This window comes from Ranitomeya variabilis, chromosome 4, assembly GCF_051348905.1.
Source record: "Ranitomeya variabilis isolate aRanVar5 chromosome 4, aRanVar5.hap1, whole genome shotgun sequence".
NCBI classification, from domain to species: Eukaryota; Metazoa; Chordata; class Amphibia; order Anura; family Dendrobatidae; genus Ranitomeya; species Ranitomeya variabilis.
The window spans coordinates 725803410-725816346 of NC_135235.1; the positions used below are offsets into that span (position 1 = coordinate 725803410).

Genomic DNA, 12937 nt, shown 5'->3' on the forward strand with positions numbered 1-12937 from the left:
CTCTCCAGTAAGACGGAAGAGGATCTCTAGGGTGAGGTGTAATATACTCTCCGCCATCTTGTCCCTCTTCATATCCATTCTTGATGGGTAGATAAGAAAAATCCTCTTAATATAGAAGATGTCTACTGAAAAGATCGGATATTGTAGGGACCTGAATAGGAAGACGATGAGAGGATGAATCATTACAAAGAATTATGTGTAATAATAAAAATTACTGGAGATAACAAGGGAAACATTTCAGAAGACAGAACGTGTAGATGTTGTATTCTCTAGTCTTGTATGGACTGGAACATAAGCTGAATTACTGAGTAAGAAATCTCCTCCATGCAACCAATCACTGGCTATGTTACTCACTGCTTCGGCAATTCATTTGCTGTAGGAATCACAAGTTTATTGGGACAGACCAGAAAATACAGAGTCTGGCGGGGACCCAAGCAGCAATTACCGTATTTTTCGGACTACAAGATGCACTTTTTCCCCCAAAAATTTTTGGTGGAAAATGGGGGTGCGTCTTCTAGTCGGACTATACTTACAATTAGTGTGATGGCAGTAGGAGTCGGGTGATTCTACAGTGGTCCGACACTGCAGGGAGATCACACTTCCTTCCTCGGCTGGTGCGGCAGTATTCGGCGGTGTGCAGTGGTGTGGGGCCCGCCAACATTTTTGGAAAGCCCGGAGCACTGCACATCCACACTGCTGCCATGCGGTAGCCTCTGGTAAAATGGCCTCTGGGAAAATGGCCACCGGATTGGCACATGCACACATTGAAATATCGGGAGATGAGATCTTGGAACCGAGATCTCAATTTGCAGCGGCATTTTCCCAGAGGCCATTTTACCGGAGACCACCGCATCGCAGCAGTGGGGGTGTGTGGGGCTCGAGGGCTTTCAAAAAATGACAGCGTAGCCCCCGCAACCCTGAGCACTGACGAACCTGCCGCATCAGCCTGGGATGGGATATCCCAGAGGCCACTGCTTCACAGCAAGGGATGTGCGGGTGCTTCGGGCTTTCAGAAAATGTTGGAGGAGCCACCGCACCACGAGAACCACAGAACCTACCGCATCAGTCTGTGATAGGAGTCATACCACTGGCGGACCACCGAACACCCCCTGTGACCACCCTCCAAACAAATGACACAATAAAGAACAATGAATAACTACAGTGCCTACAAGTAGTATTCAACCCCCTGCAGATTTAGCAGGTTTACACATTTGGAATTAACTTGGCATTGTGACATTTGGACTGTAGATCAGCCTGGAAGTGTGAAATGCACTGCAGCAAAAAAGAATTTTATTTCTTTGTTTATTTTTTTTTTTTTAAATTGTGAAAAGTTTTTTCAGAGGGTCATTTATTATTCAACCCCTCAACCCACCAGAATTCTGTTTGGTTCCCCTAAAGTATTAAGAAGTAGTTCAGGCACAAAGAACAATGAGCTTCACATGTTTGGATTAATTATCTCTTTTTCCAGCCTTTTCTGACTATTTAAGACCCTCCCCAAACTTGTGAACAGCACTCATACATGGTCAACATGGGAAAGACAAAGGAGCATTCCAAGGCCATCAGAGACAAGATCGTGGAGGGTCACAAGGCTGGCAAGGGGTACAAAACCCTTTCCAAGGAGTTGTGCCTACCTGTCTCCACTGTTGGGAGCATCATCCGGAAGTGGAAGGCTTATGGAACTACTGTTAGCCTTCCACGGCCTGGACAGCCTTTGAAAGTTTCCTCCCGTGCCGAGGCCAGGCTTGTCCGAAGATTCAAGGCTAACCCAAGGACAACAAGGAAGGAGCTCCGGGAAGATCTCATGGCAGTGGGGACATTGGTTTCAGTCAATACCATAAGTAACGTTCTCCACCGCAATAGTCTCCGTTCCAGACGAGCCCTGGAATATAAGGTGCTGATTCTTAGAAAACTCTGCAGATACATAATGCATATATATAAATTTATACATAAATGGTAGGAGTCCAAACTGAAAATAAAGAAAATAAGAAATAATGGAAAATAATGGAGTAAAATGAAATAAAAGTAAAGGCTATAAGGGAAAATAAGAGAAAATCAATGAGGGAAACTGAAATGAAATGAAAATTTCTTTGAGATAAAAATGGGGTATGCATTATGTATCTGCAGAGTTTTCTAAGAATCAGCACCTTATACAATAGCATGGCACATTTGGCCTTTTAGCACCTCCCTTTAGTAACGCTGATGCGTCCCCTTTCTTGTCTGCTTTAGTGCAGTATAGGTACTCTGAGCGCACACCCACGTCACTATTTCACAACGCTGTTGCGTCGTACATCCATTCAGCTCTAGCGATGTTCCAACCCACGACATGCATTGCGCATGCGCGAGTGCCATCTTGCGGCCCCTGCTTTACCACAGACGCTGGCATCCCCCCCTGCACTGTGAGCAGGCGCGCACAGGTCTGTGCACAGCACATGCGTCGGCTCTGCCGGGCTCCCTACTGACGGCGCAGGCGCGGGCGTCCCGGATCACATCCGGTCACCTGACCGGCCGGGGCTTTATACAGTGCTGCCAGAATAAACATGGCAGCCGTTCCTCAGCAAAGACACTGTTTGTGTCTGCATCTATCACTTGGCCACCAACACCGCCCCCCCAACCACGAACGCTACCAGCCGACTGCGGATGTGAGACTTCATCTACCAGATAAGTTACTTGGGACACCTATTACACTCCACCCTTATATCATTTTCTTCTACAGCTAAACCTCCGTGCACCACAGCTCCTATTGAATCTAGAACACGGGACCCGTATAGTTGGGCCAGGACTGGGTCTGCATACTGACAGGTAGCGTACAAAACATACAATTACCTATTATAGGCCTATCTGACAACCTACTTACCCTGTATATGTCTGTTCCCACAGCTATATTTACGTGCACTATCCACATGTTGGGGGCATCCGGTGTACTATAGATTGTACAGCATTAGAATCAAATTGGCAAGTATAGTATGGTTCTTTGTTCTGACTTAATATGGACTTAACCTATAGATTCATTTCACTATATATTTGTATATCCCCATAGCCATACCTATACGTGTGCCTCATATTACGACGACCGGCCTGGTACACTTTTTGCAACAAAAGCATTCAACTGGCAAGTATACCTTGGTCCACTTTACCCACCACCCATCTACTACGGACCTAACAGATATCTCACCCTTGTCTGTTCTTACAGCAAAATGTGCATGTATGCTCCACTATACGACGACAATAGGTTCATCATACGTTTACGAGTAGCAGCAAAAGTATAGGTCGGCAAGTACCTTATAGCTTCCTTGTTTTGATTCATATTACTATACCATGGCCACTTACTCCGAATCACTACTCATTATGTTCCATCATTCTTTATAGGACTATCTTATTCCTTTATCTCTGGCTGATACCCTTAGTAACACTGTAGTGCAGCAGTAAACAAGGAACTTCTCACTAGGATATGTTACATTATTTTTATCGTCTTATCCTTTAGCTCCAATATCTACCTCCAGTCCTCCTAGTTGTTCTATTTTTCGTCCTTATATCATACATGTTAGGTGTACGAGCATTGGCATCGTATGTTTTATTCTGACTATGGTTTTTGACATGTTTTCTAGAATTGTATATATGTAAATATGCTTCTGTTCTGTATATAGTTATTCATTGTTCTTTTTTGTGTCATTTGTTTCAGCGATAATGTGATCAAGGCCACGAGTTGGCCGAAACGTCATTTACGCCTATCGCTTCTCCGCTTTACCTTACTGCAACAATTGTTTCAATAAACTTGTTCACCTGCATCAAGCATCTTCCATAGTACGTGTGCAGTGATTATATATCTGTATGTTCCTCGGAGTCGGCAGCTGAATACGTTCCTCATAGACTCATCTTCCATAACGCTAATTCTCGTCTCATTTACCGACCCTGGAATCGGCATTAGCAATACTGCAGGAGATATTCATTACACGTGACAGGAGAAATAACGACTTCATTATGAGGACGACATCTTCATCTTCTACTACGGCTCTAGGAACAGATCTGTCCAGAGTCGGTCACTGACTCCATCCCCACCGGCCGTCTATATGAATGTTTCCAGTCTTCCCTGCACTGTAATCTTCTATCACGTCAGATCTCATGTCTGATTCACACTCATAAGTTTGAGGCTTTTATAAAAGCTTTTTTGTTTTCAAAAACACCATGGTCAGAAATTACCATATTTTTTGGATTATAAGACACACTGGACCATAAGACGCACCTAGGTTTTAAATTTTATATCTACAGCTCTGGCAAAAATTAAGAGACCACTGCAAAATTTTTCAGTTTCTCTGATTTTTCTCTTTATAGGTATGTTTATTTGAGTAAAATGTACACTGTTTCATTTTATAAAGTAGTGACAACATGTCTCCGAAATTTAAAGCTAAAAATGTTGTACTTATTTTCAGCAAATGAGAAATTGAAAAAATAAGAAAAAAGAAACAGTGCTTTCAGACCTCAAATAATGCAAAGAAAACAAGTTCTTATTCATGTAGATACAACAATACTAATATTTTAACTCAGGAAGAGTTCAGAAATGAATATTTGGTGGAATAACCATTATTTTTAATCACAGTTTTCATGCGTCTTGGTATGCTTTCCACCAGTGTTTCCCACTGCTTTTGGGTGACCTTATACCACTTCTGGAACAAAAATTTAAGCAGTTCTTCTTTGTTTGATGGCTTGTGACTATCCATCTTCCTCTTGATTACATTCCAGAGGTTTTCAATGGGGCTCAGGTCTGGAGATTAGGCTGGCCATGACAGAGTCTTGATGTGGTGCTCCTTCATCCGCACATTGATTGACCTAGCTGTATGGCATGGGGCATTGTCCTGCTGAAAAAAACAGCTCCCAGAGTAAGGGAGCATTGCCTGAGCAGAAGGAAGCAAGTGGTTTTCAAGGATAACCTTGTATGCGGCTTGATTCATACTTCCTTCGCAAAGATTAACCTGCCCAATTCCAGCCTTGCTGAAGCATCCCCAGATCATCACCGATCCTCCACCAAATGTCACAGTGGGTGCAAGACGCTGTGGCTTGTACGCCTCTCCAGGTCTCCGTCTATCCGTTAGATGACCAGGTGTTGGGCAAAGCTAAAAATGAGACGCATCAGAGAAGATTACCTTACTCCAGTCCTCTATGGTCCAATCCTTAGGGTCTTTGGCAAACTTCAGCCTGGCTCTCCTTTGCTTCTGATTGATGAAAGGCTTTTTTCTAGCTTTACATGACTTGAGGCCTGCCTCTAGGAGTCTGTTATGAACTGTTCTTGCCGTACACTTCACCCCAGCTGCCATTTGCCATTCCTTTTGTAGGTCACTTGATGTCATCCTGGGGTTGTTGAGTGACATTCGAATAAGAGGACGGTCATCCCGGTCAGTGGAGAGTCGCTTTCACCCTCTGCCGGTCTGTAGCTTTGTTGTCCCCAGTGTCGGCTGCTTGACCTTGTTGTAATGGACTACAGTCCGTCTACTAGTAAAGCCAGAATTGAGCCCATCTTTTCTTCTTTCAAGACTTTTGCAAGAGGATTGTGTTTTTTATACTTTCCCTCTTTAAATAAGATTTGGTTCAGGTGATCACCAAATCAGAAGCACATTAAGGAGAATGAGGTGTACTTTGGTTGGAATTGAACTGACCCTGGAATGGAATGGATGTCGGCCATGTAGAGATGGTGATTTTTAGAAAACTGTGCAGTGGTCTCTTATTTTTTGCCAGAGCTGTATATGTTCTAATCCTGATATAAGTGGCTCCATTCAGGTATATATAACATCTATCATGGTATGTATGTCCTCATTCAGTTATATATGGCCACCAATCCAGGTATACGTGCCCCCCCATTGAGTATACATGGCCCCTTATTCTGGTGTATATGGCCCCCACCCCCATCCTGGTTTACATGGTTAACCATCCTGGTATATATGGCTGGCCCCTATCCTGGTATACATGGCACCTTATCCTGGTTTACATGGCCACCATCCCCATCCTAGTATACATGGCCCCCATCTCTATCATAGTATACATGGCCCCTATCCCCAACCTGATATACATGGCCACCATCCCTAACCTCATATACATGGCCAATATCCTCATTTTGGTAAACATGGCTCTCATCATTATCATGGTATAGATGCCACCCAATCCTGGTAAACATGGCCCTACCACGCTGCTCACATAAAAAATAAACAATTTTACTCACCTTCCCTCTGCTCAGCGCCATGTTTGATTCCATCAGCTGATTTCAGAGTGAATGCAGCGCACAACGTGTAAGTAGCTTCCACACGCTGAGGTTAGCTTCCAGAAAATTCATTTTCTTTAATAGTGGTTGGGCGATCATGTGTGCCCGCTATTAAAGAGAATGAATATTCACTGCTCCACAGGCCCATTGAGAGGGACTATAGGCGTGGGGAGCAGTGAATATTCATGTTCTTTAGCAGTGGGCAAACGTGTTAGCAACAGTTGCTGGCTCCTGCCTCCTGTAACCTGCTCCTCCATCTCTGCCACTTCCCCCTTGCCCATAGCCACTATAAGGTACATCTGGGCTATAAGACGCACCCTTTTCTCTAAAATTTTGGAGGGAAAAAGTGCGTCTTATTGTCCAAAAATTATGGTACTTGACACCAAAGTCTCCATATACAGTGTTTTATGGGGTTTATTTCTGGCCCTAGTCTTTCCTACATTACAAGAAAAACACCAGAAAAAAGCAAATATTAAAATGTTTAAAAAAGAAAATAGACACCAACAATTCTTGGAAGAAGAAAAAAAAACATAAAAAAGCAGAAGACACATTCTATTATTTTTAACATGATAAACATTTGTTTTTAAATTAACTCTTTTGGACCCCAGAACATAGATGTACACTGCGGGGACAGAACAGGTGCGGCTGCAACAAAAACCCTGGCAGTTTAGGGGAGGGTGACTATATGAAAATAGTCATGCATTCAGGCTTCCACTAAGTGCGCCTAGTGGATCCTGTGCCTCGCGCAGGTATTGTCAACCCACAGGCTATTAACCTAAATGTGACCCGACTAAGGTGCTCTGCACACTACAGGGTATGGGTGTGTGGCGTATATATGCACACATGTAAATTGTGTAAAACACATACACTGGTAGGGCCAGCTGGGGACTCACCAGGATCCAAAGGCGTTGTGGATGTGGTGCTGCTTTATATGTTGCTGCCTGAAAAGATCTGTGGTGGCGGTCCTGGTGTTCAGATGGCAGGAAGGCGGACTAGTGGCAGCCGCGGCACAGCAGGAATGCAAAGAAGCTGCGTAGAGCCAGGGAGAGCCCCGGCCAGTGGCGTCACTGGATACTAGCGGTAACCCTGATGAAGAAGGACGTCACTCCTTCGAAACGCATCGGATACCCTCATGGTCTCAGCACCGCTCCGTAGTTCCTGTGACATCACACGCCAGGCTTTCCCACCGGCCACTCTTCCCCCGCTCCTATCCACGGACGCCAGTGGAAGTCCAACCTTGGTACAGACTTGCGAACTGAACAATGGGACAGCGCTATAAAAAACACATACCAGTCAAACATATCAATGGAGTTCCATGAGTCCTACTTTAAAACAATGACAAGATGGTATCTAACGCCCATCAGATTGTCACATATAAACCAGGAACACTCTCCCTTATGTTGGAGAGACTGCGGACAACAGGGTAATCTCTTTCACATATTTTGGGGTTGTCCGATAATAAAAAATCTCTGGTTCCAGGTATCGCGCCATATTAACTCCTTTTCTGAAATGTTGTGATCACCCCTCAAAGGGCGCTTCTTTCCCTTGACATGGAGCAATTTGACCCCTCGGTTAGATATGTCATCATGCAGATCCTCCTAGTTGTCAAAAATGCATTGGTATTCTGGTGGAAAAAAACCCGAAACACCCAAATTCTCAGATATTTTGGATAAAATTCACCAACATAGCGCTCTGGAATGGAGATTTGCGGCTAACAATAGCAGTGTTTATAAATATTCTAAGAAATGGAAGATCTGGAACAGCAAATTTAAGGTTTAAAATTGCCATTTTGTGCCTCTTTCCTCAGAATTGTATACTTTTAAGTATGACATCTACATACAACATTCTTCAAATTGCAAATCAGTATTTGTTTGTTAGAGACCGTTATTAGGGTTCCCTAATTTTATTGATCCCTTCCTCTGTCCACTATTAACCCTTCCCCTCCCTCATTTCTCTAATCCCAGTTTTTAATACAAAAATCTAATAAAAGTATTTTAAAAAGAAAAATGAAAATATGGGACTAGTGTATGCAATATTACTGTGCAAAAAGGGAAATAATAAAAGTGCAGATGTGCTGCTAAGTGCTAAACTGATAATTATCCCAACTGTAAAAGATATTTTTTGCTGTTATTGTGAACAGTTAAGTAAATTAAAGATTAAATGACGTCTAAAAGGCCTAAAGTTATAGATGACACACTTCCTTTGTATTTTAGGTATATATATATATAAGCAAATTTCCCAGCTTTGTAATAACCCGGCCTCCTCTAACCTTGTGCAGCCATGGGTTCTAAGCAGCTGCCGAGCTCTCTGACAATGGTGGAGGCCACGAAGCATGAGAAGGATATAAGAAGATAATAAAGCGTTCTCAAGTTGCCCTTTCCTCAGTTCTAAATGTTATTAAGAAATAGCAGTTACCAGGAAGACAAAGCAATATATTTCTAATATTAATGCGCCAGTAATGGGGATTCTCCACATACCTTCACCTGCAGAGCCGCACTCCACATATATGGCTGCTCTGTGCGCACAGGACCTGTGATGAGGTCACAGGAGGGGAGGAGTCAGGGGTCACATGATCAGGGGCCTCAGTGTATGCAGGACTCTGCTGTGCTGGTTGTCATGGTGCTGGATGAGGGGAAGTTTATGTGTGGGGTCAGGAGGGGTTTACAGTGTGGATGTAGCAGAGCCGTGTGTGTACGAGGTGTACGGAGCGGAGCCGTGTGTGTACGAGGTGTACGGAGCGGAGCCGTGTGTACGAGGTGTACGGAGCGGAGCCGTGTGTGTACGAGGTGTACGGAGCGGAGCCGTGTGTGTACGAGGTGTACGGAGCGGAGCCGTGTGTACGAGGTGTACGGAGCGGAGCCGTGTGTGTACAAGGTGTACGAAGCGGAGCCGTGTGTGTACGAGGTGTACGGAGCGGAGCCGTGTATGTACGAGGTGTACGGAGCGAACCTGTGTGTGTACGAGGTGTACGGAGAGGAGCCGTGTGTGTACGAGGTGTACGGAGCGGAGCCGTGTGTGTATGAGGTGTACGGAGCGGAGCCGTGTGTACGGAGCGAACCTGTGTGTGTACGGGGTGTACGGAGAGGAGCCGTGTGTGTACGAGGTGTACGGAGCGGAGCCGTGTGTGTATGAGGTGTACGGAGCGGAGCCGTGTGTACGAAGCGGAGCCGTGTGTGTACGAGGTGTACGGAGCGGAGCCGTGTGTACGAAGCGGAGCCGTGTGTGTACAAGGTGTACGGAGCGAACCTGTGTGTGTACGAGGTGTACGGAGAGGAGCTGTGTGTGTACGAGGTGTACGGAGCGGAGCCGTGTGTGTACGAGGTGTACGGAGCGGAGCCGTGTGTGTATGAGGTGTACGAAGCGGAGCCGTGTGTGTATGAGGTGTACGAAGCAGAGCCGTGTGTACAAGGTGTACGGAGAGGAGCCGTGTGTTTGAGGTGTACGGAGCGGAGCCGTGTGTGTAAGAGGTGTACGGAGCGGAGCCGTGTGTGTACGAGGTGTACGGAGCGGAGCCGTGTGTGTACGAGGCGTACGGAGCGGAGACGTGTGTGTACGAGGTGTACGGAGCGGAGCCGTGTGTGTACGAGGTGTACAGAGCGGAGCCGTGTGTGTACGAGGTGTGCGGAGCGGAGCCGTGTGTTTACGAGGTGTACGGAGCGGAGCTTTGTTTGGTAAGTAGATCCATCTCAATATTACATGTATTGGTCTCCAATATTTCCTCTTATTATTCCTATCTGTGTATTATCGTCTTGCGTCTTTTTCCTTCTTCCTAATATTATTCTATGTTCCGCAGCTGCAGGAGAAAATGGCGAAAGTGATGACTATCATGAAGGAGAATCTTCTCCAGACACAGGCAAGGGTCTATGACCAACAGCGAGACTGAGGCAGTTCCAGCCGGGGAACCCCATGCTAGTGCTTTCACATGTAAAGCGCCATGGAATAAATGGTGCTATAAAAATGTATAATAATAATAATAATAGTGCTTTTCTGTATGGTGGAGAGCAAGTTCCTAGCTAAGTGGAAAGGCCCATATGAGGTGGTGGAAAAACTGGGTGAAGTTAACTACAAGGTACACAGCTGGGCCGAAGGAAGCCGCACCAAGTCTTATCATGTGAACTTGCTAAAACTTTGACGAGACCGAGAATCGCTGGACGCCCCTTGCCTGGGAGCCAGTCCCAAAGCCACAGTGGACAATGTCACTGTTGCAGAGACTCTAGCGCCCGCCCAGAGGCAACGGTGTCTGTTGTGAACTCTGTGTTCAGGCTCCCTCTTGTGGTCACTGGTGGTATGGTGTGACTTTTGCTTTGGGCTCCCCCTGGTGGCTTTGTCTGTTATCCTGCTGGTCTCTGGCTATCAGCTGGTTCGTTATCCTCTGGGAGGTTCCTATATAGCTCTGTTTTACTTCCACTTGTTGCCGGCTGTCGATGTAATCAGTGCTACTCAGATTCCTTCTGACTACCTTGCTCCCAGTCCATCCAGGACAAGCTAAGTTTTGTTTGCTCATTTTTTGATCAGCAGTGTTTATCATGTTTTCTGTTCCAGCTTGCTAAAATATAATTCCCTCGCTTGCTGTTTGCTCTAGTGGGCTGAGTTTCTCCCCACACACCGTTAGTTGGTGTGTGGGTTCTTGAAATCTCAGGATGGATATTTTGTAAGGGTTTTTTATTGATCGCATTGACCCCTGCTCTATTTTGTGCTTTCTAGTACTAGTGGGCCTCTTTTGCTGAATCTGATTTCATCCCTATGTATGTGCCTTCCTCTTACTTCACCGTTAATATTTGTTGGGGGCTTCTATATCTTTGGGGATTATTTCTCTGGAGGCAAGCGAGGTCTTTCTTTCTCTTTAGGGGTAGCTAGTTCCTCAGGCTGGCTCGAGACGTCTAGGAATTTTTTAGGCACGTTCACCGGCTACCTCTAGTTGTGTTGGATAGGTTCAGATTTGCGATCAGTCCAGTTACCATCTCCCTAGAGCTCGTCCGTAGTCTAATCACTTGCTGGTCTAATTGTGATCCTCAGCCACTAGGGATCATAACAGGTGTCAGAAGCTGTTGCAGCAGAACCATGTCCTGTTCTCGGAGCTGTCAAGGCATACTCAGGTGGTAGAGCATGACATGTTAACAGAACCGCATGTCAGGGTGAACCTCAAGCCCTATAGAATTCCGGAAGCACGTCAGGAGGTGATTTCAAATGAGGTGAAGAGGATGCAAGATCTCGGGGAGATAGAGGAGTCGAAAAGTAGATGATGGAGTCCAGTCTTCCTGGTGCCAAAGCCTGATGGTTAGTGGCGGTTCTGCAACGACTACAGCAAGCTGAATGAAGTCTAAAGATTTGATGCATACCCGATGTCTTATGTGGACGAGCTCATTGAGCGACTTGGTCCCGCCAGGTACATTACAACCCTAGGCCTGACGAAGGGCTATTGGTAAATCCCCATGTCCCATAGTGTTAAGGAGAAGATGGCCTTCTCGATGCCTGATGGGGGTTTTCAATACACCAGAATGTCCTTCAGTCTTCAGTGGGCCATGGTAACCTTCCAGAGGGCGATGGATCGGATCCTGACTCTGCATAAGAAGTATGCCGCAGCGTACCTCGATGACATTGTGGTCTTTAGCCCTGACTGGACTAGTCATCTGCCAAAGGTACAGACAGTTATGGATGCTTTAAGAAATGCGGGGTTCACCATAATTCCGAAAAAATATGCCACGTACCTAGGCTATGTCATCGAGAGGGGCGAAATTAAGCTACAAATAAACAAGATCGAGGCGATTCAAGAGTGGCTGCAACCACTTTCCAAGAAGCAAGTGAGGGCGTTTCTTGGAATTGTGGGGTACTATCTGCTATTCATTCTGAGTTTCGCTATAACAGCCGCGTCATTGATAGATCTTCTTAAAGGCACCTGTTATTTTCTCTACCACTTTCTTACTTTTTACAGGATAGAAATGAAAACAATATTGAATTGTGTGGATAAAACAAATCTTGTTTAAAGTTCATTCAAAAAATTGATTAGAAAAATGGAAAGTAAGTTCATAGCGCACAAAAATATGTATTAGATTATAGAAGAGAAAACAAGCATTCATTGGTTCTTACATATGGTCTTGAGGTTGATGTGGTCCAGGTTGGATATTCTCAAGGTCTGAGACCTCTGTCTGAACAGGAGTTAGGTCGTCTTCTGTATTATTTTAACCCATAGACTTACATTGGTTGCTCTTTTTCCTGTCTCATAACCACATATGGCGATTTGCCGCTATATTCATAGCCTCTACCATATTAGAACAACACTAGTAACTTATGGAATATGATTTTTAGTTATTTGCACATTACCTAATTTTGAAATACTTAAGCCTATGACCTTTGAGAACCATTTACTATCTCCAAATAGACACTTATTGACAGTTCTGACAAAAGCCCTATAGTCCTGACAAACAGAGAACAGCTGTATCTACCAAAGTCCTCAGAATAACTCAGTCACCCACTAACCAGAGTTAGACTTAACTGCTTATGTTAAGTAATCTATATTTTTCATTCGTAAGAAGATGGCAGGCCTCGGACCGGACTGCGACGCCCATCGGACCGGACCACAGCGGGACCGCCCCTGGGAGAGTATAATCTAACCTCTTTTTCTTATCTTTCAGGTTAAATTGGGGGCTTATCTACAGCATTACAGAATGCATTACAGAATGCTGTAGATAA

At 45.0% G+C, this 12937-nt stretch overlaps 2 protein-coding genes across 2 annotated transcripts in view; both read right to left on the bottom strand.

The window, feature by feature from the left end:
- LOC143766690 (uncharacterized) overlaps positions 1-8787 on the bottom strand; it is a 33484-nt gene extending 24697 nt beyond the window's left edge. The window contains exons 1-3 of the mRNA XM_077254548.1: positions 8725-8787; positions 7141-7520; positions 1-151 (exon numbers count right to left, since the gene is read on the bottom strand). Of these exons, the coding sequence (XP_077110663.1) occupies positions 1-78 (78 nt within the window). The 5' untranslated portion in view covers positions 79-151; positions 7141-7520; positions 8725-8787. The remainder of the gene's footprint in view (positions 152-7140; positions 7521-8724) is intronic.
- Positions 1-12937, bottom strand: part of LOC143768245 (uncharacterized) — a 524156-nt gene that overhangs the window by 195211 nt on the left and 316008 nt on the right. The window lies entirely within an intron of this gene.